At 34.3% G+C, this 26,444-nt stretch overlaps 2 protein-coding genes across 6 annotated transcripts in view; one reads left to right on the forward strand and one right to left on the reverse strand.

The window, feature by feature from the left end:
* Positions 1-1,552, forward strand: part of LOC581356 (stromal interaction molecule 1) — a 50,434-nt gene extending 48,882 nt beyond the window's left edge. For all 5 annotated transcript variants that reach the window (XM_030980640.1, XM_030980639.1, XM_030980638.1 and 2 more), the window contains one exon: positions 871-1,552. In XM_030980640.1, coding sequence (XP_030836500.1) covers positions 871-1,019 — 149 coding nt within the window. In that variant the 3' untranslated portion in view covers positions 1,020-1,552. The remainder of the gene's footprint in view (positions 1-870) is intronic.
* Positions 1,553-7,725: 6,173 nt separating this feature from the next.
* Positions 7,726-26,444, reverse strand: part of LOC587709 (sodium- and chloride-dependent glycine transporter 1) — a 46,171-nt gene continuing 27,452 nt past the window's right edge. Inside the window, exons 7-14 of the mRNA XM_030980644.1 lie at positions 23,049-23,152; positions 20,861-20,985; positions 20,102-20,214; positions 15,259-15,399; positions 14,691-14,787; positions 13,511-13,614; positions 12,084-12,251; positions 7,726-11,394 (exon numbers count right to left, since the gene is read on the reverse strand). Of these exons, the coding sequence (XP_030836504.1) occupies positions 11,251-11,394; positions 12,084-12,251; positions 13,511-13,614; positions 14,691-14,787; positions 15,259-15,399; positions 20,102-20,214; positions 20,861-20,985; positions 23,049-23,152 (996 nt within the window). The 3' untranslated portion in view covers positions 7,726-11,250. The remainder of the gene's footprint in view (positions 11,395-12,083; positions 12,252-13,510; positions 13,615-14,690; positions 14,788-15,258; positions 15,400-20,101; positions 20,215-20,860; positions 20,986-23,048; positions 23,153-26,444) is intronic.

The following is a 26,444-nucleotide window of genomic DNA, read 5'->3' on the forward strand; positions in this document are numbered from 1 at the left end:
ATACTTGGTCTCTATCTCACATTCTATCTCTCTCTTTCTTTCTCTCTCTTTCTTTCTCTCTCTCTCTCTCTCTCTCTCTCTCTCTGTCTGTCTTTCTCTTTCTCTCTCTTTCTCTTTCTCTCTTTCTCTTTCTTTCTCTCTCTTTCTGTTTTTTTCTTCTCTCTCTCTCTCTCTCTCTCTCTCTCTCTTTCTTATTATATGATCGTAATAATGATGATAATAATCAATAACATACAGATGCTGACAACCATTTAACATCGTGCTAACTGAAATATATTTCATAACATGTGAAAAATAAATGGAATTTTCTTTCTAATCAAACCAATCTCAGGCATACCAAAACATTTCTTTTTAAGAATAAAAAAGGCCTTCCAACGAGCTGTGCAATATACCCATCACATATGTATTTACAATCTGGTATTTTCATATGTATATGAAGTCATACATGTGCAGTGCAGTAATTGCTTGCTTTCATACACAAAATGCTCTTTACAACATACAATTGATTATTTAATTATTTACATTTGATATTATGCAGAGGGCAATTAATGGTAAGAACTGTCTTCCTATTGATTGAATATTAAACCGGGAACCACTAACCATCCATCTAGAATAACTGCAACTGGAAGTTAGTCCTGGTACGATAAAAGCTCATTTCAGGGTATTTACCCTATTATGATGGATAATAGTCCAGATTATAGGCATGGGTCCTACATTTCCAAATTATCTTGGTGGAAGTCCAGGGAAAGTTCTAATAGAATCGGCTGCAAGAGGTTAATGTCCACCTTTAGTCAATCCCCTTTCTGCTCATAATGATGAACTTAAACATTCATTTCTGTCTTCTTTTCTTTTTTTCATTTCAAAATACAGAACAGCTGAAAAAGATGGGATCGTTGTCATCAAAAGACGAGGATAATGTTTCGTCCAACGAGGGCGATCTAGCAGAGAGGTCGAAAAAGAAGTCTCGGTTACGCCTCATACGAAAGGGCAATAAACCAGACAAGGTTAAAACTAGTTGATGGCTGTCCAGCACGATATCAAACCCATGGGACTATGATGTACATGTATGTGTTCGACACAATTTTCAATACATGGGACAGTGTTGCTTGATCTGCATCCATGGATGCTTACTGGGAATAAACAATGACCGCCTGATCTCCAGTGGTTGAAAGCTGGTGTTGGATGCCAATGTAGATTTGAATGCGAGGGACTACATGTAAAAAATATCATTCTTGGCCTTGTTTGCGCAAGACGTGCGTCTTAGATGGTAGTAAAGCCTAGCCTCCAGCCTGGACGTTTAACACTCAACATTACTATCAACGACCGGAAGGAGCCAATAGAGCAAGAGACCCAATCGCATCGGAATGTATAAGAGGTCCTGTACCTGAAATAGGAATTGTAGGCCTCTTCAGATCAAATGGACCAAAAAGAATTGTTAATGACTTAACTAGATACATGTATTAAGTAAGTTTCTATAAAATAGACTCGTGTGTGCGTCATGAATAAAAATGCTATTGACATTTAAATAAAAAAGGCATTAGCATCTGACCTATTTCTGTATTTCATTCTTTCTTTTTCTTTCTTTTTAAAGACATACATGTACATGTAATACCGACTTGTTTTTCAATTACAGATCTATCAATCAATCTTATTTACGGAGTATAAGCCACAAATATGTTTAAACGATTGAAATTTCTCCCAGGAAACATTACATTTATAAAAAATACATGTACCTATGTACCATTTTCTTTTCTTCTGTTTAAAAAAAAACCCTGTTTATTGTCATATTTGATAGTCATCTATCTAGTCATCATTACTGCACATCTTTTCATAGCCTCAGAAAGTATGTACATGTATGTGAAGATTTGCATGTGTGTGTATCAGATTAAATTTTACAGAAGTCTGTAAATCAGATCCATTTCATTACGACTGGGACTGGCCTGAATGTCGTCAAAAAGATGCAGCTCTGTCTCTATGAAAGCTAGACATATTTTTTTTGAGAATGGAGAGTTCACCATTAGAGAGTTGACTAATTTGTCCTGTCCTTCTTCTTTTTTCCTTGTAGAGTACTGCTATTTACTTAGATGATAGATAAGTACTTTGTGTAGAAAGTTGACATGGAATCGTTCAACAAAAATTAAAAACATACTGGTGAAAATGTAGCTGCCTGGTTATTGTAGTAGCGATATGCCTGCCATAAGGAAAATTAATGCTGCTTTGATTTCTCTGGGGAATTATTGTCTATTTCATAATTTTAATTTATTTTTCAACATCTGCCATTGTTGATTATTTATCTAAACTAAAAATAACTAGAAAGATTGTAGAGGTACATTAATGACTATACACAAGTTTTATTTGACATATCAATACGATAGTCCTCTTATTTTTTTAAGTTACAAAGACCATTGGACACAGGAATGTAACGCGATGTACATGACTTGTATGCATCAAGATTATTTTGTTTATAGAAAAGCGCTTTTCCATTATTCTTCATTTATACATGTACCTTTTAGTGTGGTACATTTGTATGCAATACACTTTTGATAATTGACTCGAATTGAACACATTTGGGGGTGTTTTTGTTTATAGCAAATCACAATGAAGTTATATTGTTAAATTTCTGTTGCGGAAACAACTCATATTGGCAAGCAGATAGTTTGTGAAAAATTGAAGAGAAAAGGAGAAAGAAGGATTGAGGGATATGCTGTATGGGGGAAATAAGATTTTATGGGGTTATCGGTTGGATTTAAGTTGATTTGGAGTAGTTCTTGAGGTATGATTGGTGTCATATGGTGCTTACTGTTTGCAGTGGTGTAGTAAAGGGCTGTCCACCCAACACATCAAATGTGAGACTCTTGAACACAGCTGTAAAACAGTAGTCTGAAGGAATTTTTAAGAAGAGGGGCTAAATATTAACACCTGCCCATTATAAATCACATGAAAAAGAACTGAGAACAAAATGGATGCCTTATATAATCAAAGTACTCTTATTTCAGCAATATTTAATGTGTGATAATGTCTGTTTTGTTAACAACCTGTTATAGATCTACCGAGCGTGGAGTTTGTGCAAATAACATGTGACCCTACCCCCCCCCCCCCACCCAAAGGTGCAAACATAATGCATAACAAGAAGAATAACATACTAGCTAATATTTATTTACAAATCTTAAAAGCACAGACCATTCAACATAGGGACTCCCGTTTGTATGGTGATGTACATATACTGGTACCGATAGTTAGTCTTTTTTGTTTTCATATGTAGACTCTACATTAACTGAAATACATTACGGTTCATTTTTAGATGTATTAGATATTGCCTAGCAGAATTATAAAGGCTGATGTGCTTTTATTTATAACCAAATTCATATTTTTTTATGTGAGATGAGGAAGAATTTCTCCCACTTAATATAAACATTATTCTTAGTTTATTTGTTCAATTTAGAGGGGCAATTTTAGATATATCATGACTTAGCTTTTAAGAAATTATATGGTGATAGTAATTGTAGTTTCCAGGTGCATATATCTAGTTTTTTTTCTTCATTTTTTGTGAAGGTATATATGGGTGGAATTGATAAAAATGGAAAATAACAATAATTAATTAGCTATAAGTGTAGACTTTAATTAGCTTTCCTATAAAGTGTGACTGCAACATAATACATGTACATTTACATGTGTAAATTGTCTTTTTCATATTTGTAACCATTTGGTATTTCTTATAAAGAAACTTACATGTTCTTGTACAGGTAGTTGCGCATTCAGACATTTACCGAGTACATACGCTGAAGCTGGATTTCTGTGTGGCAAACAAACTGGAAAGTTCCGACTGTTACAGCTCGTGATATACATGGTTGCTATTGGGGTTTTTTTTCTCCATGTTTGTGGTCATATTTTTGTTCGTAACGGTAAACATTCCTGTAGATCGGGAGTGAAGATATTTATTCTTTCATCATTCTTGCTTTACTTGTGAGGGAAGGGGCATCAGGCTTCAATCTTGACTGTGTGGTTAAGTTTACGAGAAGTTCCAATTAATGTGGCTTCTTTGTGGTACAGTAAGTAGTATACCAATATCTGGATTTACAACTATATTGATATTTTGTTAATTCAGTTATATCCAAAGGAACATATCGTGACTTAATGTGGCATTTTAGGGATTGGCAGCAATCAGTACGAGTCTGGAAGACGGCAAAAATAAAATGGTTGTGTGGTGTGTAGACATGCCTTGTCCTTCATTTTAGGACTTGAATAATACAGTATATTATTCTGTCTTTTGATAAACATGTCTTGTTGGGAACACTATACATATCAGTAATAATTTTTATTCTTCAATGTGTACTTGTGCTTCTGTATATTTTAATTTATAATTTCTTTTAAACAAATGTAATTATGTCAAATGTGTGAAGCATTTCTGCTTGCTTCTGAAAGTGAAAAGTAGCTGAATGAGTGTTGAACAGTGAATCGAAATATAGCTACCGGTATATATTTTTCATCATTTGCATTTGCTTTGGTTATAATGCATTCCTGATTATCTGTTGTGCGTTTTCTGTATTTAGATATGTGTCTAGATTTTTTTGCTTTCTATAATTTCGTTGTTTACTTTGTGTGAAAGGTTGTGCTGATCTGAAGAACAAAGACTTACAATGAAGTATTACAAAAAATGATGAATGTTCCTGGAAATAGTTTTATTTTGATGAAGTACATGAAATAACTGCTGTGCGGTTTCAGTTTTTTTAAAGAAGATTTCTTTTTAACGATATATATAAGTTGATTATTTTATGAACAAATGTGATGAAAGTGCCTTGTATTGTAGCTGTTAAGGAGGTGAAATAATTTAAAATGTACCTAATTATATCCTGATAATCGGAATGAAGTCAAGTTTAGGTACAAGAATGCATCAGTCATGAGTGAGCAATTGCCAATGAAAGGATCTCCTGTAAAGATTTATCAGTTCAATAGCAGTTTATAACAAGTACTCAACATGAGACAAAAGTTTTTTAAATTGTTTTAATTTGTTGTTTGTTTGTTTGTTTTTAATAGGGAGTGTTAAAAAAAACACTGCAGGCATCTCAATTGTGATTCTTGTATTCGGTACCGGTATAGTATTTTAACCTGTGACTACTGAATAACATATAGCGATTGCTACAGAACTTTTTGGGGAAAAAAAGCACTTTCTTTTTGTTTGTCCAATTTTGTTCAAACCTTTACCAATCTGCTTATCTGAATTTTCTGCTACTTTTAAGCATTTAGCGATTAAGCCTTGGATTTCCCTTTAAAATGAACCGGTAACATCGTTAAAGGTTGATAAAAAACTGTAATTTTTGTATGAACCTTATTATATTCCTTCTACTGTACTAACCCTCTAACATGCAAAAAATCCTGAAAAACTGCTCAAACCACAGAGAGATTTATGGTTTTCTTTGAAGGCATCACTGTGCAACACCCTCTAACAGTAAGTTCTCCCAACCATTTTTCAATTTCCCTAACCGTTTTTCATGAAAATGTGACTTAAAACAGGCTTTAAAAAATCTTTCAACACTGAAATGTTTGGAATGGTATATAGAGCAAATTCATTGCTTTGTGATAATATAAATTCTCCTAAAATTTAATAAACTTCTGATGATGTAGTTGGGGGAATTCAGGAATCGATCAGATCAGTTTTTCACAATTTTTATCATTAATAATGGTCCGTTCTCACTCAAACTTTCAGATTATCTTTAATTGTACATCCAGCATTGAAGTCACTACCTTAGCATGATTTTCTCTCATCTGAACAATGATACCTAGTCCCTTTAATGCACATATTTCTTCTTTAGAACGAAGTAAATAATTAAAGCTTTTAACTTTATTGTATGTGTGCTTAGAAAGCAAATACATCATTCCATGTATGCATTTATTCAACAAGTTTGTTGGTTTATTGAATGAAGTACATGTTTGTCTTTGATATTTAATAAAACTCTATAAAAAATTGTATCAATACCATGATATTTCATCAGAGAAACGCAGATGCACTGAGGCACAATGTTAATGTTCATGATAGATTTAAACAAATAACTTGCCATTATTCTACCGCAAACATTTGGGAAAGGTCTAAAAGTTGATCTTTAAATATTGTTTTAAAAAAGTGGCTTTAGAAACTCGCACCTTAATTGAAGCGTTATGTAGCCTAAAAGAAGATTTTGCTATTAACAATATGACATGACTCTGTATGGAACAAAGACTAGAAAAAGGGTTCTTTCATAATGATAGCGAGGCCACACAACTTCAGAACTACTTTCAAAATATGATGGAACTCCTCATTTTATAGTCCATATGTTCATGTATTTCATGGTTTATTTAGTATTTATTGGTCAAAAGCACAATCGCTGTAAATGAAAAGGAAATAAACTTGTTTGAAATCCACATTTTTGTGTTTTGTAATTCACACCATAAAAAAGCAAGAATTTGTTGTGTACATGTAATTTGCCTTATTTATTTAATCCCCTATCGAGTCCTCATACTTTTATGGGTTTATTTTGAGGATTTCATTTTATGTATGTAATATTGAATGGTCCAGTTTATAATGATGGATATTAATTCCCTGGTGTAATGTACGATTGTACGGTAGATATTTTGAATTAGTGTCTTTTCTTATCGCTATGAATTTAGTTAACGAATACTGTCAGAGAATTTGGTACTTCTATATTAAAGCAATCTTATGGAGACAAACATCTCCACGCTCTGTCTTGGTATGGAGAATGGAAAGATGACTTGTTTGATTAAAAAAAGTTGCATTGCAAAACTGCATTATCAGTATCTAGTCGTTTTATTGATATGTTCATGCGTAAGTGTGTACACGTACATGTGTAATCGAATATGAGTTGTCAAATTTGCGATCTTCTATTTTTCTCTTGCCCCTTCTATTTTCTCTTTCTCCCTTCTCTCACTCAATTTTTTCTTGTCTTTCCTCTCTTCCCTTTCCTGTCTTCCCTTTTTTATTTTCTCTCCCCCTGCCCCCCCCCCCCCTCTCTCTCTCTCTTCCCCTCTCTCTCTCTCTCTCTCTCTTGTGGTATAATGGATACGTCACCAGACTGTGGATCACATGGTTCGCTGTTCGAATCCTGGTGCAACACTAATGTCTTTTAGTTTTAGCAAGTCATTCATCTACACTTGCCACACTCTACCCAGGTGAGGTAAATGGGTGCTAGCTAGCAGGACTAAATTAATTCCACTATACAGGAATTCACTATTATTGCTGATTTGATTAATGTATGTTATTTTTTGCAGTTTCATACTTTTATTAGTCCTATACCTCACTAGTATAACTCTGACCGTATCTGGACACCTACCCCCTAAAACAACCACCATCCTAGTCCACCCCCTGGACCGTTGTGCACGATTTCGCTATCGTCTGGTTAATTGAGTGCACACCCCATAGCACACACATACATACGCACATGATTTTTTTTCGGGGAAAGTGAATCACTGGAGTAAGTGAATGGGTGCGGTAATATGACTGCCCCATCTGTTGGTTATGTGAGGGGGTTGCGCATCAATAAAAATCGTCCAGGACGTGGACTACCATATCCCCCGCACAACTACCCCGTTGGATAGTTGTCCTAGAGTGTGGTTATCCTTGGGGTGGTTATCCGGAGGGTGGTTGTCCAGGGGGTAGGTGTCCTAGAACCAACTCTCACATGAATCACTGAACACAAAATATCACATACATCTTAATGAACCTCTTGTAATTCATTTGTATTCCAAATTGCCAGACAAATAATTTAATATTGAAAAAAATGCAGAAAGCAGTAGTTTCAACAATATTTAAAATAAACATTTTAATAGAGTTGTCAATTGTTTAATTAGTAAATTCTACAAAGCATAAATTTATTACCCATATTCGGTGTATCAACAAATTATACAAGCTTGAAGTATCTCTTTTTAAATATATGTCTGGAAAATAGAGCATACATTAATGCTTCGGCTACGATTGCACCTCGTTCTTCTAGATAAAGATACTGTACATCCACTGGTTACACGACAAAAGAAAATGCGACATAATAATAATAATGGCTTCTTATATAGCGCACATGTCCGTCAAGTGATAATGAGGAGAGGTATAATATTTCATGTATTGTGATATTTTACACGTCCGTCGTGTACGTCACTCGACAGACTTTGTTTCTGGGTAAATAGAATATTGAAAAATAGAGTCCTATTTGTTGATTACAATTGTATTTCAACACACACTTGATTATGATTATTTGCCGATTTGCCGATTATGATTTATTCTACCACAGTTACAACTTCCTACAGAGAACCAATTACCTAAAAATATGATTTATATTTATACGGTACACTAAAATCACCAAAAAAAATCAAGATGAGAATGCTATCATAGATCACTGATCTACTCATAAATTGCTATTTAGAGCATAATTTGATACAATATTACTGAAGTTATATTTGAAGCTGAAAATGTTTAAAATCATATACACACACATATACTGTCATGAAATCCCAAACATAGCAAATATTCCACCGTGATTGGTCCCCAGTCAATAATGGGTACCGTAGTTATTGGCCCGTGTTATTGCTTGTATCATACAAGTGGCACATTCAAATAATCTTGATTTCAGAGAGAGTTTATCTATTGCAATAATTTTGCTACTAGCTTGATACATCATGCCAACTCCAAAAGTTGCATACTGATGTGCATGACTGAAAGACAAATTCTGAAAATTGCAATATTTCTGTAAAAATATCATTTTGATTTATCCTTCTGGGTAGCATTTCACAAAGTAGTTGTAAGTACAAGTTGCTGACATCCAATTGAAATGCGTACAATTTACCATGCATTTATGACCATTTTGTGAAACGATGCAGAGGTATATAATACTGTACCTATTTTTCATAAGATTTAATTGAGTGTTTCCATCTCATCTGATGAAAGCAAGAAGGGTAGTACTATGCTGTTACATTCAAGGGTTGCATTCAAGAGCATTTGTAGGAAGCACTGATTTGATAACTGTACAAGGCTTGTAAATGTTGCAGCATATTCAAACTATATCACAAATTAAATCATATGTAAAGTCAAAGGAAAAAAACCCAACAAAGTTGATACAAGCAAATACACTGCCAAAGTTACATGGTACACAGGAGGGGAAATTCCTCCTTTGACTGGTATGCTAAAATTAAAGCTCTTATGCCAGTTAATTGACCAAAAACCAAATTCTACACTTAATACACCAAGCAAATTCTCAACAAATCATAATCCTTTCCAATAATGAGTTAATGCCCTTTTGGCTTTGGACAGACGATATGTACTGAATGGCAGTGGATCAAATCAACTTCATTAATGCCAAATATTTATGTTCACAAAAAAGAAAAAAAACGTTTTGATACAGAGTTAAGGCTCTTTGGCTTTGTACAGACGATATATACTGAATGGCAGTGGATCAAATCAACTTCATTAATGCCAGATATTTATGTTCACAAAAAAACAAAAATCTTGGTCCTTTCCTTATCTCAATATGAGACAAATCAAGCACTTGAAAATGTTTCACAAAAATGCAAAAATTATTTCCAACATAAATGGAAACATTCCCAATTTATTTGTATTATAGAAATTTGGTAAGACACATCGTACGGAAAGAAACAATGGCGTGATAAGTTATTCCTGTTCCACTTGCTTTTTTAAAATTTCATGTAGTCCATAAGCACTTATACAAATTTATTTATAACAAAAATCATAATGCAAAATGTTGTCAGATACATCACAAAAAAAAGACTACTGATATTAAAGTTATTACTGTTTCCACCTGAATAGTACAATTTATGTAGCCACACCGGTACCAAAGCATGTAGATTTTTAATAAGGAACTCCATTCAAAACTTATGTTTTCTTTAAAGTACAAAAATAAAGTGAATATTTAAAACTCAAGGAATTTCATTACCTGTATGTCATGGTATACCTCCACCATTTTTGGTTTATTTGTATAAATAAATAGTCAAAATTTGTACTGGTACTCAATCAGTCCCAAATAGGGTTATATTCAAGCCCATTTTGTACCTGTTTATACACATAAAGGGATCATTTTTTTTGTAGAAAGTGTTAATGAAAATCCACAATTAGGGGGTCATTTCAAAATCTGCTAATGAACGTGCATTACCCCTTTCAATATAAAGTGACAACATCAGGCCTCACATATCGAGGAACATTCCAGTGAATATATATAAACGAATGCTCTACCCGTCCAAGTAACATATATATATAATAATAATAAATTCAGGTCATCTTCTCTTTCTACATATTGTAAATTATATCATTTTTTTTCTCAATATAAGCATGTGCCTTTTCATATTAAATTAACATGACCATTAATCAGAGGAAGGATGCACAGGAAAGGTGCTCATCATCTCCTTTTAACTTCGATCTCCCGCCATTTCCTATTCGATGGGGCCTGGTAGGTGGGCATATGTCCCCCATGCCCCCCTGTAACTATTCCAACCTAAAGGCTCGTCAGGTAGGACGTGGACAAAAAAATATGTGGCAGCTTTTTTATGATGATGTATATATGCAATACATTTCAGATTTCTGAACCTTACACCACAGTGCCCAATGAATATGCGAAAGTCCTTTGTTGCGCTTTCTACTGTGTTTCATTACAACAATAATAATAATAATAATAATAATAATAATAATAATAATAATAATAATAGTGGCTACTTGTATAGCGCACAGGTCCACCTTTCGGTGCTCATGGCGCTTAGTCAATTTCCCTGCAATGGAAGGATATACATGTAACATAATGGTATACTGCTAATTATGTGGAAATCTTGAATAAAATGGATCAAAAAAATCATTCTAATATTACTTTGCTTTAAAATGGAAGACTATTTCTCCTTTTTCTTTCTTCTTTTTCTTTGGTGGTTATTATATAACACTTTGGAAAATGGCAACATGTAGAAGATCAGCAAATTTCAAACTTGTTCTTCATCATTATTTTCCATAAAATGTCAACTTCTCCTGCGCAGCAAGAGTTAAATCATCAAGAACGTAGCACTAAGATTGTCCATAGGACGAGATTCGATTTTGATTAGTCAGTGAGAAGTAACGAACCCATAATAAGAACAAGTAGCTCAATAGAATATATATAAAAACTTGTACATGAATCTGTGTGGTCATTTAGAAGTATATTTACACCTTGTAGAAAGGCATCAATAAACCCACAAAACTGGATATTTTGTCAATTTTATTGGAAGCCAATTAAGGTCTCAGGCATTTTCAACGTCTTTGAATTTCTTTAACTCTATATTGGCAGTACCCGAGACTGGCATTGGCTTGTACCCACATAGCTCCCTGTTCTTGGCCAGAGCAGGTCCCCATTTGTCGGAAGAACGCACCAATACTCTCAAACGCTGAATAGCAAAGAAAGGGAGAAAATGAGGTATAATGTTTTTAATGAGGGAAGGGTAAAAAAATTGCATTGTTTAACGAACTACTAAATGATACATTGCTAAGACTTCTGTAAAATGGCGCCTGGCCCGGAATGCTAGCTTCTAAAGGAGTGTAGAATATGTGCATTCACTGTATGCAAGCTAGCCTGAATCTAATGTCCAGGGTATTTTTATATAACTGTAAAGCACTAGACATCGTTGAATTTATTGAGCACTTAATAAATGGGGAAGTATTAACGTTTGTCAGGTCAGTCTGATCAGATCAGATCAATAGACTGCTACAGGTCAAGATGTAATCCTGTACAACCTGTTTCATCACCATCATCATCATCATTATTATCATCATCTGTATTATCATTATCATCATAACTATTATTTCTCGCATCATTATTATTATCATCATCATCATCATCATCATTAGCATCATTATTAGTATCATCATCATCATCATCATCATTAGTAGTAGTAGTATATCATTATTATTATCATCGTCATTACTATCATCATCATCATCATTATTATCATCATCATCAATATCATCATCGTCACCATCACCATCGTCATCATCATCATCATCATCATCATCATCATCATCATCATTAGCATCATTACTATTACTATTACTTTTATCATTGTCACCATCCTCTTACCTGTATAAGTGAGCCCTTTTGCCTGATGACAATGTAGATAGCGTATATGAATATTAAAGAGATTGAGGACATGGTCAGCGCCCATCCGACACCCTGGGCCCAACCTGGGAAGATGTAATCATCATAATATGCTGGGACCTGGTCTACAAAGCCAAAGACCATGATAACCTGTGGGGATAGATAGATAGATTAGATAGCTAGATAGATAGATAGATAGCTAGATAGATAGATAGATAGATAGATAGATATAGATAGGTAGAGATAGATAGATAGATAGAAAGGTAGATAGATAGATAGATAGATATAGATAGGTAGAGATAGATAGATAGATAGAAAGGTAGATAGATAGATAGATAGATAGATAGATAGATATAAATAGGTAGAGATAGATAGATAGATAGAAAGGTAGATAGATAGATAGATAGATAGATAGATAGATAGATATAGATATAGATAGGTAGAGATAGATAGATAGATAGATAGATAGAAAGGTAGATAGGTAGATAGATAGACAGATAGATAGACAGATAGATAGACAGATAGATAGATAGATTATCTGTTTCCACAATATCTCATTTCACAAGGAATGTAACAACATATTGGAAATGATGAAAATTAACAGAGAAAATTTTGAAACTTTTGCCGAGGATGTTTTATCAATGTTTTTAATCACTTCAGTGTGGTGGGTGGTAAGTCCCACAAAAGAATTCCATGTACAATATACTTAAACTTCTCCTACAACAGCAACAGGTTCATGCATTGTGGAGTCTACTTCCAGTGAATATATTTCACTCCTAATTTAACAATGAGACAATTAAAATGCATTATTTAGGACTCAACATTTGACATCCGACAGTCTGGTACAGGTCTCTGTGTCATGAATCTTGTTACAAAGCATATCAATAATGAGTTACAATAATTTATAAAAGCTACTGAAATCATTGTACTGAGCAACTTTGTCATATGGTACTGGGGTAGTGCTCATACGTAACAAAACTTTGAAACACTCCCCTGGGGAGTGTTTCACAAAGACTAATATCGACTTTGAGTTGGACTTAGATATGGCAGGCCTTTCATGCCACTGGTTGCTCTCATCATTATGATCTTTAGATAATATTTTTTCCTTCAATAATGAATTATCAAAAAATGTAAATTCTGTAGATTTTTCACTATGATTTGTACGTCCCTTGAGAGACCAATGCCAATAAATGGTGAGAGCAAACAGTGGCATGAACAGCCTGCCATACTTAAGTCCAACTTAAAGTCAATCTTAGTCTTTGTGAAATACCCCCCAGGTATATCTGTTTCCCCTATGAGTGACTTAAAGGACACAATTCACTGGTGAAGAGAATATTTGTCATAGCATTGATGCAGTGGTTATATCATAACAGAGTAGCTAAGACACAGATATATGTTGAGGTACTCACCGTGATGATAATGGGAGTCACAATAAACCAATTGAAGAACCACCAGTATGGTACAGGCACGGCACCAAACATGTAAGACAAGTCCTTCATGAATCTATTACCACCTAAGCACGAGAAGAAGATAACAATAACAATCACTTCATCATTTGTTATCCTCATTTCATTATTTCCTTTTTTATCTAATAATAATAATAATAATAATAATATTGGATATTTATACAGCGCACATATCCACCCTGCAGGGTGCTCAAAGCGCTCCAATATTACTCCGGCTCTGCTAGGCTACCGATGTCGGTGCTCACAGCATTCAAGGAATTACTTCCTACCGGTCCCCATTTACTTCACCTGGGTGGAGTGTGGCAAATGTAGATCAATGTCTTGCCAAAGGATAGTGCCGCGGTGGGATTCGAACCGGGCTGGGTGAGGGGCTGCAGGATGCTCGTAGCAATTAAACCCCCCCCCCCAATTTAGCCACATCCTTGTGTTGTACGAACAAGAATGAATTCACCTAGTTAAAACCAAAATTCTTGATCTAGCTATACCCCTAATATTTATACGCCCTTTTCACCCTCTATTTATATATAATTAATATATTATAATTAATATATTTTATATATTTGCTAAGCTGTTCAGGAAATTACTTCTAACATGCAGTCCAAATTTTGACATTTGAAACATACAGATATTCAACGATACAAGTGTCAGAATACAGGGGTGTGGGAACACTATGGTGAAGCAACGTAGGGGCAATGGAAAATGTAAGTGCTGGAACATACTTGCGTCAGATAATAGGAATGTTGATCTTATGTCTCACATGCATGACTCATAATGTTTACCTACATTTCAACACCCGATGCTGCTCAAACACTATTCCGCTACCCCTTAATCAGTTGCAACGTCGATCCCTATCCCACAACCCTGTTTTGTATGGACACCTTTAAATGTACATGTACAGTCAAACCTGCTTTAGTGGCCACCTGTCTACAAAGACCACATTTTTTGTTTCCCTTGAAAATGGTTTCTCATTGAAGCATGTACTAAAGGAACCTGTCTACAAAGACCTCTTTTTGTGTTTCCCTTGGGCGGTTGCTATAGACAGGTTTGACTGTATCATGTACCTCTATGTTCCTAAATCCCATATAGTAGGGTTGAAACATAGGAAGGAAAGCAGTGCACTTACCGTAGATTAACATAGCACAGACCTCAAACAGTACTATTATCATTGGTGTGAAGCCTGCAGAATACCAATTGAAAAGCTCAAAGACATACACTCCTCCCTTCAAGAAAGAAAATAGAAAAATAATTAATATCACAACTTTGGTTAGAACCTTTTTTTTTCACTGTCAGAACATTTTTAATGCATTTGTGATCCTACTTTGCTACAGAAGAATAGTAAAGAAAAGCGGAAATGCTTGAAAAAGTAAGTTTTTCTTTTTAATCAATACTGAGCATCACTGTTCATGGTGTTTGTCTTTTCTTTCTTTTTTTTAAAGCAAATGGTCCCTAGTTCCTTTTTGCAGTGTTTTGTTTAAACCTAGAAGGGCATTGATTGAATTAAGTTCATTCCTATTAAAGTTATTGAAAGCTAGTTTCCAACTCCAATAATACAATCAAAAATCAAATCTAGAATCTGATCATTGTAAGTCTTTTCATGATGTGCCTATAGACATGGTATTCGTTCATAAACTTAACAGTAGAAAGAAGAGGTTAAATCTTTGAAGACTTTAAAGCTAATTTGATGTACATACCTGCATTGTTAAAGGAAGCCCTATCAGCAACATGCCTATGCAAGTCCCTAGAACCACAAAGAACCTGTGTTTGTTGAGAAAAGGGTAGTCATCCTTGAATTCATCCACAAAGGCAGTAATGCACGTCTCGAGTGTCACAAACTGGAAAAAAAAGGAAGATGGAAGACAACTATTAGGAAATCAGATTTATACTTCAAACCAGTCAAACCTGTCTATAAGACTACCCAAGTTAAAAAGAAAAAGTGGCTATTAAAGTAGATAGATGTGCTATCAGACTTTTTTGGTAGTGGCTATTTAAATTATTGTGTAATCCAAGATACTGTTATCAGCTTATGAATGGCTCCCTAGCTATTATTTACATGAATTACTCAATGCAAACTGACCAACAACAGATCTTCGATCATGTAAAAAGAATGTCTTTATCGATCTTCTTAACATGACAAAAAACGATAGTGAGCGTTCATTTGCCCATGGCAGGCTGCTTAATTGAATAGCCTTTTTGACCCTCTTAGAAAAAGATAAGTTGAAGTCTGCCCTTAAAACACACTTATTCCAAATATTAAACAGATAAAAGGAACCCAATAACATATATTCTCTTTGCTTTTATTTCTTTTTCTTTCCAAGCACATAGGGACATGCTTATGTAATGTGTTATGCGCTATACAATAATGGCTTGTTATTGTTATTATTACATTATTTGGCAAGTGCAGAAAAGAAATACACTAAGAGAAAGGGGAAACATCATTTTCAACATAACAATTACAGGCAGATATCTTCTTCTTCTTCTTCTGTTTTGGCTTAATGCCAATTACTCAACTGTGACTATTGTCGCCAAAATATTTTGCGTCACATGATTATATCTCTCATTTTTGTATTATTATTTTTTTCTTTCTATGGTTAGGCTAAGGTATCCCCAATGTTCTTTCTCTCCCTACGTCTTTCTCCCATTATTATCTATGCCCTATAGTCCTTGTTTCTGTCTTTGCCCTTTTCCTAGTCTTTGTTTTTATATTTGTTTTTGTCTTTGTTTTTGTCTTTGTTTTTATCTTTGTTTTTATCTTTGTTTTTATCTTTGTTTTTATCTTTGTTTTTATCTTTGTTTTTATCTTTGTTTTTGTCTTTGTTTTTATCTTTGTTTTTATCTTTGTTTTTATCTTTGTTTTTATCTTTGTTTTTATCTTTGTTTTTGTCTTTGTTTTTATCTTTGTTTTTATCTTTGTTTTTATCTTTGTTTTTATCTTTGTTTTTATCTTTGTTTTTGTCTTTGTTTTTGTCTTTGCCCTTGTCCTTTTTCTTGTCTTTATCATTGTCCTTGCCCGTATCTGGACTTTTCGTCCTTCCATCTGATATGTCATTGTGTTTCAATTGTCTACTTATCTAGCCTATACAAATATGCCACTACTAAATTCATAAAAGATGTTATTTATGATATGCCTATATACTTTGTATCCTAAATGCTTTGAATATCTATCAACGTTTAATATAATGGTTTAACTACAAATAAAAGTTTCACTTTCTATGTCATATTGCAAATGTCATTTGATATTAAATTTATGTTAGCATTTTCTCTGTGTTTATTGAGTTATGGAAATAAAAATATTTGAACTAGATTAAATTGAATTGAAAAAGGTATAGATAGGTCCTGGGTTGGAGTTGAAAAAGTTTAAAATGTGGTTAACTAGTATTTGGATATCAAATGCAGAGTAATTGCTGCCAAAGAATGTACCAGACAACCAACCAGATAAAGGCTTTCATGTCATGACATTATGCACAGGTATTTTGATTGTTTGAATTATAATCATATAACTACATGCATATATGTGCTTCTTTTACTCCACAATATGAGTATATCTACAAATAAATCCCCAAAATGTTGTCACTGATTGAGAAATGAATAAAGAAAAGTTATTTTGGGGGAGGCTGGGATTAAATTTAATTGTTGCCTCGAATATTGCAATGAATGACAGATTCAATCTTGATTTCAAGCTGAATGATATAGAAACTAGTTCAGGTACAAAGTGGGTTGTACCTCAGATCTCAATATTAAGTGTTGATAAGTACTCTGATCTTGAGCTCTGGACTTTGTTCACCTGACCCAATTTAAACCTGAAATTCAGTGTCAACTTAAGTAACATTTCTGGCAATGATCAGCAGTGTCTTTAGATCCAGAATACAGTGCATTGCATTCAAGAGAGAAGTAAAATAAGGAAATAATTAAAGAAACTTTGAGCTCATTTCTGTTTCCTTTCTGTTGCAGTGCCATTCAGTGCCAATCACGAATAAGAATGAATTAATTGAAAATCAGTATCAGTCTCTAAATTGGCAATGCAGTGTGTAATTTATAATCACTTTTTTCATGTACATAGGCCTACAAACTGGCAATTGGGGGGGGGGGGGCATTTTGTGCTTTTATTCATACTCCTTCAGTGAATATTGCAAATTTGAGGCCAAAACTCTGATTAATTTAGACCTTCAGAGAATTTTGAACTTCTATAAATTAAAGGTCATGTATGTTTAAAGCAAGGGTCAACACGATATCAAAAACAGCCTTTATCTTTGGTAAACAGATCGATGCATTTCTTAAATCTTTCCTTGAAATAAGATGCATAAACAATAACTTGATATCTAGATCAGCACTTGGGCTCTGAATAATTGTTCACCTCTCATTTTTAAATTCTCCACTTTGGAAGACAGCACCGTAAGAGTATGAAAAGGAGTATCTTGCTAATAATCACTGAAAACCAACAAGATTTATAAGATTTCTATTGGGGGCTTATACAAAGTTACAAACCTGAACATTATGGCTCGAATTCACAAAGTAGGTTTGTCGACAAACCTTGGTTTTCGTACGTCAAATGACGCGTTTTACACGTTTTTTACAAACCTGGTTTGTAAAGAACAAAAGGAGGTTTGAGCTCAAACCTTGATCTGAGCTCAAACCTTGCTTTGTGAATTCGGGCCACTGAGTTTTGGTCAGATATATTTTCCCACATCTATTCTTAAATTTACCATAATAATAATTATAACTAATTCTAGCTACATTTATTTGGCACGTGTACCCAGCATCCCACAGGATTCTCAAGGTACTCACAAAGCAATATATTCTGGCTTTCTTAGATATCCCAACTCCCCTAAGGTGCTAAAAGCATTTAATGAATAAATTCCTACTAGGTATCAATTTACTACACCTGAGTGTATCAAAATGTTTACACTTTAATTTGAACCAGCTGCAATTCCAGCAGTTCTTTGAACTCTAATGAGTTTTCCACATTTGTTGGCCTTGACCATGTGTATGTTAGACAACTGCTTCCTTCCTTTCTGCTCTGATGCCCTTCTCAATAATATTGTTAACAATAGATCACCACCAAATTTAATAATAGTGGATTCTTGTATACCACTCATATCTGTCAGACTTGACACCCCTGGCGCTTCATAATTACAGTAAACAAAGGTTATAGTCAAAAGGTGGTACATACCATTTGCATATATGTAAATTCCATATATATTATGTATCAATAATTGAGTCAACCAAAAGGTTTTTGTATCAAATTATGCATTCTCAAAGCAAACATAAAGATGTTGGAGCTATGTATTAGAAATATACATATCAAAGCTTTTCTATATATGTTTCAGACTATTGTGATAGTGTTACAAGAATCCTCCAAAGTCTGGGGCAGAGAATAGAGTTTTGTCGTTGTAAATTCATATACCGGTAAGCAACAATCAGCATCTGAGATGTCATCCTTTCTGTTGTGTATTTCTCTTTATATTCTACATGTAGCTATGTAGCGAGTAAACAATGATCATAACATAGTAGCCTATCCAGGAGTTGAACCCCAGTACAGACTTCTCGTATCCCAAACAAGTATCACACCACTTGTATCCTCTCTTTTTTTCAGTTTGTCAGAAAATAGTTGTGAACGTTTAAAGGTCGGATGCATCCTTCAACTATTTCCCTTCAACATATTTATCTTGGGAAGTATATCCAACACCCTCCACTTACAGTAAACTGCACAAAATCCACATGAATCAATAATTACAGTGGGTTGCTTTCATGGTTACCACACAGGCAACAAAGGCAGGATATCTATTTCTCAGACGACACCCCTTACAATCTGTAGGTAAACGGTTAAGGATAAACTTATGACCCAAGTCAGTCCTGGATTCCATGCGGGCCCTATATATTTTATGTGAGTGCGTAAAACACATTTTACGCACTCACATAGAATATTATATGTCTTTGTAGAAGTAATATTTGAAGTTCATATTTTGTATATATTTGTACATATATCATATGGAACCCCTTACATCAAGAGCAAAATATGTTCTGGTGATTGGTATATACCGTAAATCTCTGTGTATAAGACGCACCTGTGTATAAACAGTAGAGTACCTAGGATAGAACCTTGTGGTACGCCGTGTGTAATAGAAGAAAAATCTGAGGAATTGTTATTATAAACTATATATTGAGATCCATTAGAAAGATTACTTTCAAACCAAGATTACAGACAAATTTGAGTGTTGTTTTAGTTTCCGAGTGGTGAGTCAACATACTGATTACTGAGCTGGGAGACATTGCCAGGCATAGCGCCAGGTGGAGGGGCATAAATCGAAATAACTTAATTTTTTTGTGTTTTTTTTGTACCTGTTAAGGATATACTTATGAAATAAAGGATAACATTAAACGCACCCCCGACTTAAATTTTTTTCAGCGGCAAAAAAGTGTGTCTTATACACGGAGATTTACGGTACACTTTAAGTCGCATCCAGGCATGTACATGTCTCATAACCTTACAAACAAGGGAGAAAACTGTAATACCAGCCCTGGCCCCAAGGTCCTTACCTCGCTGTCTAATCCTAGTGTCATTAGCATGAAGAAGAAGAGAAAGGCCCAGAGCTGAGGAAACGGCAGTCTAGACAGAGCTTCAGGGTAGGCCACGAAGGCAAGACCAGGTCCTAATTAGATAATGGGAAAACAAAGAAAGGTGTGTTTATAGGATGAAAATTAACAGTCTCTGTCTCTTCACTTATTCTTCACATGAAACTCAAACTATGACCTGTTAGCTTCATAAAAAAAAACAAGAAAAGAAATCAATAGGATTTTAAAATGGGTAAATTCTATGACAATAGGCCATACTTGTAAAACTAGCAGCCTAGAAACTTCTACCAAACAGCAGTTACAACATAATTCTGCATCAAATTAAAATAGAAAGAATTTGTTTTCATTAAGCATTTTATTGATATTTCAAGATCCTCTCATGGCGGCTTGGCTTATATCTTATGCTTTCACTTATACATTTCCATGTACATTTACATCTTTATCTATATTCACATTTATCAAACATCAACCATTGTTTTGACATCTTTGTCTCATTCCCTTGCGAGGCAATATAGTTGACATACTTTACTGCCAAATTTCATGACTGGTTTTTGTACACTCTAGCTGCTACCTTAACCTAAAGCCATGCACAAGAAAACTGTTTTGGTCTTTGCCTTTGGTTTGATCCCATTGGCTCCAGAAATCTCTCATTCTCATAGACTTTAATACAGGACCCACATGGTTCCGGTAGCCATTTGGGTTAACAGGGAGCCTCCAGCTTACCTGATGATACAACATCTTCAATGCCTACCCCTGCATCATGGGCCATGAACCCTAAGACTGAAAAGATGACAAAGCCTGCCAGGATACTGGTCAAAGACCCTGCACACACAATGATCAGTGCATCCCTAAACAGACAGAAAGAACATTGAAATTTTGTTAACTTTTCAGTCACACATTCAATGTACCTGTGTATGGAACATATAGTACCTAATTAATGTGGCTGTCCATCTAGCATGTCAATATGCAGAGATAAATGGAACCATTGTCAAATAATATTTTGTTCTGTTTGGGTTTTTCATGCCAGCATATTAAAAAATACAATTCCAGCTTCATGCACATACTTCTTCTGAAGAGATACATTCACAAGATGAGCTTCTAATGTTATGTCTATATAGCGATAATATTAAAGTACATGTACAAACACACTCAATCAACATAAAAGTGACTTGTGGATCAATATGAACCCAGGTACACTTGTATACAAGCAAAAGGACATGCCCTGATTCTAAATATGTTCCATGCATGGGGTTCTATGATATGTCACATTTCCATCATACTCCAAACCATGAATAAAATGCCAGTTGTCAACCACCGATGGGTCGATTGTATGCAAAACAGTTTTTGCTGACGGGTCACTTTCAAAACAGTACCCACATCAAGATTAGATTAAAAGTAGTCCTTGAAAGTTGATTTTATTTCATACCATGGACTGGCATCTGCTTGTGTTTGTTTTGGTGGACTCCATATCTTTTAGTGTTATCTTGTGTGTTAGCAGGAGGTAAATATATCTTCCCAGAGTCAATGATTTTTTATAATACCATAAAATTATAACACATTTAAGACACCATAAAAATTCAGCTGCTCAGTAATGGCATATGCCCACTTTTTCAAACTACCTTTTGATACTATATTTGCTAGATAAATATCACAATATATTGTACATACACCAATGAATCAGATTTTCTTTGAAACATGAGATGAAATATTGATCACATAACACACACACCTTTTTTCTTGACAGAGCCAGACTAAACAAAATACCAGTCTTCATAATACAGGGAATTGTGCTCAGATACCCAATGAACGGTATTCAATTCAAGAAGACAGGTGCACAGCGTTATCATTAGCACAATTTGTTTTATTTTCAATTTTTCCATTTCAATTCAATAAAAATCATAAAAATCCAGAAAAAACATGCAAACATTTATAAATCAACATGATACAAAGGGTAAAATTCACAAGAAAAATTAATAACAAAGTATACATTTGGATTAAGTATGAGAGGGACAGCAAGAAAGGAACAAGCCTTGTGATTAGCTGACCCCGTAACATAATACATTAAAAGACGCTACAAAAAACAACAAATCACTTACTACACATAAAGGGGGGGGGGTATGCCTATACATTTGATCTCCATACTGAAAAGATAACTCGCTACTTTTTGGCCATTTCAATACCAAACCTCAAGGATGCATAGATAAGCTTATAAAGTGAGTTATTGATTGTTTAATCTGGGTTATCAACATATAATATCATAAAACAAAGTTAAACATGTTATCAAACAATTTGAAGTTGCAATTTTAACTAAAACTAACCACCCAAAAAATTGTAATTAATATTTTTGTTTTTGGATAGTCAGAAATTTGTTTCCCCATTTCTGTGATTGGACGATATACAATTTACATAAGTTTTGCTGTTCAATGTTTTGATGCTGTTGTTTTGAGGAAATTGACCAAATGAGTTGACCAATTAGGACAATAAGCACTAAAAGCAGAACCTTGTGGAAACTTGTCTCATCAAGGCATGTAACAGTCGATCGGGTTATGTCCTGGGGGTGTTTTACAAAGATCCTAAGTCGAACTTATCTCTAAGTTGGACTTGACATTTATGGAAAGCTGTTAGCATCTATGAAAATATTTTGTAAAAGGTTTTTTTTTTAAGGCATAAAATGTTGATTCAAATCATTCATAATTTTCTATTATCAAGGAGATTTCATGTTCTTGAAGTGGAATTTATAAAAAAAAAAGTCTAAAATACTTGAATTTTTGTTTCTGAATATATTTCATTTAAGGCTCTCCGTACTTATTAATTCCAACTTAGAGCTAAGTTCAACTTAGGATCTTGGTAAAACACCCCCCAGGAGTCAAACCTGTGACGTCTTGCAATCCTTTAATCAAGGAGCACTCACCTGAGGCAATTTCTTTGGAACTTGTTGTAGCTTGCCAGTGTAAGAATCCCTCCCCATCCGGCGCCGTACGATAAGAACACCTGATTGGCTGCGGAGAGCCACACCTGGGCAAACAAAAAGAACCAAAAATTAACCAATCAGATCTGTTGGTTTGTTTAGATTTCATACCTCCTGACTGTGTTCATGGATAAAAAAAAATTGTCAAGATTATTTCACTTTAAGATTTTACAATGATTTTGCTATAACTGCATGCAAAATCATCTCGCAATACATGCACAAGAAAATGCCTTTTTTTATTTAAACACTATGTGAATAAAGAGTTAGTCATATGTTTGTGCAATAAAAATACGAGTTCTCACAATATATAGATAGGAAAATGGGATTAAAATATCAGATACAGCCACATTATTGATATTTGACAATGCAATCTGTAAAATCATAGAAATGTAAAGTGCAATACTTCAGACCAGAAAGATGTATGACATCCTAAAACACAAGGATTTATCAACAAGTAGCAGTATGGACACATGCAGCCATACAATTGAAAACTTTAAAAATTAGGATACATAAAAAAGGGATTCTGGAACAAAAAAGATGAAAATGTATCTATATTCATAGTAAAAATTAATATTATTGCCTCACTTGAGACCTAAATTATGGAATGACCATCTTTTCTAGTAAGAGCCAGAGAGCATTACCGGTATTCAATTATTTATCATAGATTTAATCTTCTAGCCCTCAGTAGTTGAAAAATCGCTTGAACGCAACCGTGTTTTAAACTAAACGTCTTTGAAAATCGTGATTCTAGGGTGAAAAAGTGTCTATTGAACGCACTCTTGTTATATTGATGACAGGATGACAAAGGATGACAACATAATGATCAAGACTTTAATATTGTGTTGAAGACAGATAACCAAGGAGAACTTCCTATAAAAAGTTAGATACCTGTACATAGACATTCTATTACCAGCAGAATTAAAGCATATCATTTAAGTGATTATTTCAACACACTTTACTTTGTCATATTTGAACTCGACACATATTCTGTGTGTGCCATGGGGCAATTAAGAGTAGATAATTGAGCTTTACATAAGTTTACAATCTTATCCCTATCATCCATAAAGCTCTTTAAAGACATAAAAGTCCAATTCATGAAGCTGCACTAAAAAAAAAAAAAAAATAGTTTTGTTTAAATGATGAACATTTAGTCATGATCGATACAACCAATATTGGGTATAAATGATGGTAACCAGTTGCAGCATATTGTGGTGTTGTACGTGATCTAGTTTCGGTCATGTGAATCAATCTTTAGACTGTGACTAATAAGTCTCTGGACTGTGAGCTCCCTAATAATAATAATAATAACTAGAAATTTAATTCGTCATGGGGACGAATTAGGTGGTCTGTCTTCAAGTCTTATGATAGATTATAATATTTACTATAATGAGAAAGGGAAAAGTTATATAGACATGTAAACAATGATGATCATGATGATGATCATGATGATGATGATCTTGGTAGTAATGGTGATGACGATGATGATGATCATGATGATCATGATGATGTTGATGATTATCATTAACAGACTACGATGACAGACGGAAAAAAATGAGAGAACATTTAGATAGTATATAGTCTCAGCTACAACATACTCAAAAATCAACAAAAAGCAAGCCGAAATAACGGCGATATTGCTCGCAAAAGACAAGAATGTAGAATCCAGATTTGAGAAAAAGTCATCTTCCATAAGGATTACGCGCAAAAAGTAATGGATGTAGTGATAATAGGGTAATAATAAAGTAAATATGGTTGTTTATTACATTATTTGCGATTGTACGTGTTTTAATATTCAAAGAAGATGGTAGAGTGAAAGGTCAAAAAGAAAAAAAAGTGAAGAAAAAAAATTGTTGGAGACGCCCGGACTCGAACCAGGGACCTCGAGGTCGGAAGTCAAGTGCGTTACCGATATACCAAAACATTTCACTTAGAGATTACACGTAAACGTAAAATGGAATTATCAAATCCCACTTTGTAAGTGAAATATGAGCATGATCCCGGCATCTGATCGAAAAATAAAGGGCACACTTGTGATAGCTTATTTTCTCAGCTACAACATACTCAAAGCTCAGCGTAAACAAAGATAAAACAACGGAGATATGGGTCTGATTGTGACGTCACAATAGAGTTCGTGTATGGTGCGCATTTTGTTATACGCGTAATATACATTGTCATTGTCACCAGCAGCTGGTGCGCGATGTTATTTACAACTGGCTCGATTATTTCTCACGAGTTTGACACGCACAAAATTGTGGGGTCAACTTGCATCCTAAAGAGCTATAATGTATTTCGTATAGCCATGTTTTTGGCCATATATGCTATGTATTACAAGAGCTCGCACGCACAGACATTTACCTTGAAAGGACGCTCATTTCGTTATTAATGGTCATAAAGAGATAAACATGGTATCAAATTGTTCGGAAAAAAATGGGCAATACTATGATAGACAAAGAATGGCGATTCTAGGTTGCGTTCGACCATTACGAACAAAAACGCGCGCGCAAATTTATGCGCGTGGAAAGGTGTGCGCACGCAAAATTTTCAAAATGCTTGAAATGGCCTAAAACGTACTCTAATTTGATCAAAAAGTGATTTTGAGCATTTTTTATTTTTGCGCGCACCGACGCGCGGACGGACGCGTACGCGCGCGTTAATTGACCTTAAGTTGACCAGAAGGATATTGTCCTTAATCGTGTTTAATATGAATGAGAAAAGATTTTTGGTTATGAAGATATGGTCATGAATTGATTCTCAGAGCACTTCACAAAATGGCGCCTAGATGACGTCACGATATGTTGATGAACTTGGAAATGTTCCTGTCACGTCTTAAGATAATGACCTATGACTGTGTTAAATTTGAAAGAAATTGGACGGTTCAATTTTGAGTAATCGTGCACACAAAAGTGTGGTCACAAATTTATTTTAATTGAATTGTGTTTTTGTACAAATTCAATTAAAATACTAGAAATTTAATTCGTCACGAAGACGAATAAGGTGGTCTGTGTAAGTCTCATGATAGATTTGAGAATGGGAGAAATTATATATGACATGTAAACAATGATGATCATGATGAACATGATGATGATCATGATAGTAAAGGTGATGATGATGATAATGATAATGGTATTTGATGATAAAAACGATAATGTTAATGATGATGATAATGATCATGATCATGATGATGTTGATGATGATCATCTTTAGACCATGATGATGATGATGGTGGTGACATTGATGAAGATGATGATCATGATCATATTGATGATGATGATGACGATGATGAGTATGAGCATGATCCTGACATCTGATTGAAAAAATGAGGAAATATTTAGATAGCAT

Source organism: Strongylocentrotus purpuratus, unplaced genomic scaffold, assembly GCF_000002235.5.
Source record: "Strongylocentrotus purpuratus isolate Spur 01 unplaced genomic scaffold, Spur_5.0 spur5_scaffold_11, whole genome shotgun sequence".
NCBI classification, from domain to species: Eukaryota; Metazoa; Echinodermata; class Echinoidea; order Camarodonta; family Strongylocentrotidae; genus Strongylocentrotus; species Strongylocentrotus purpuratus.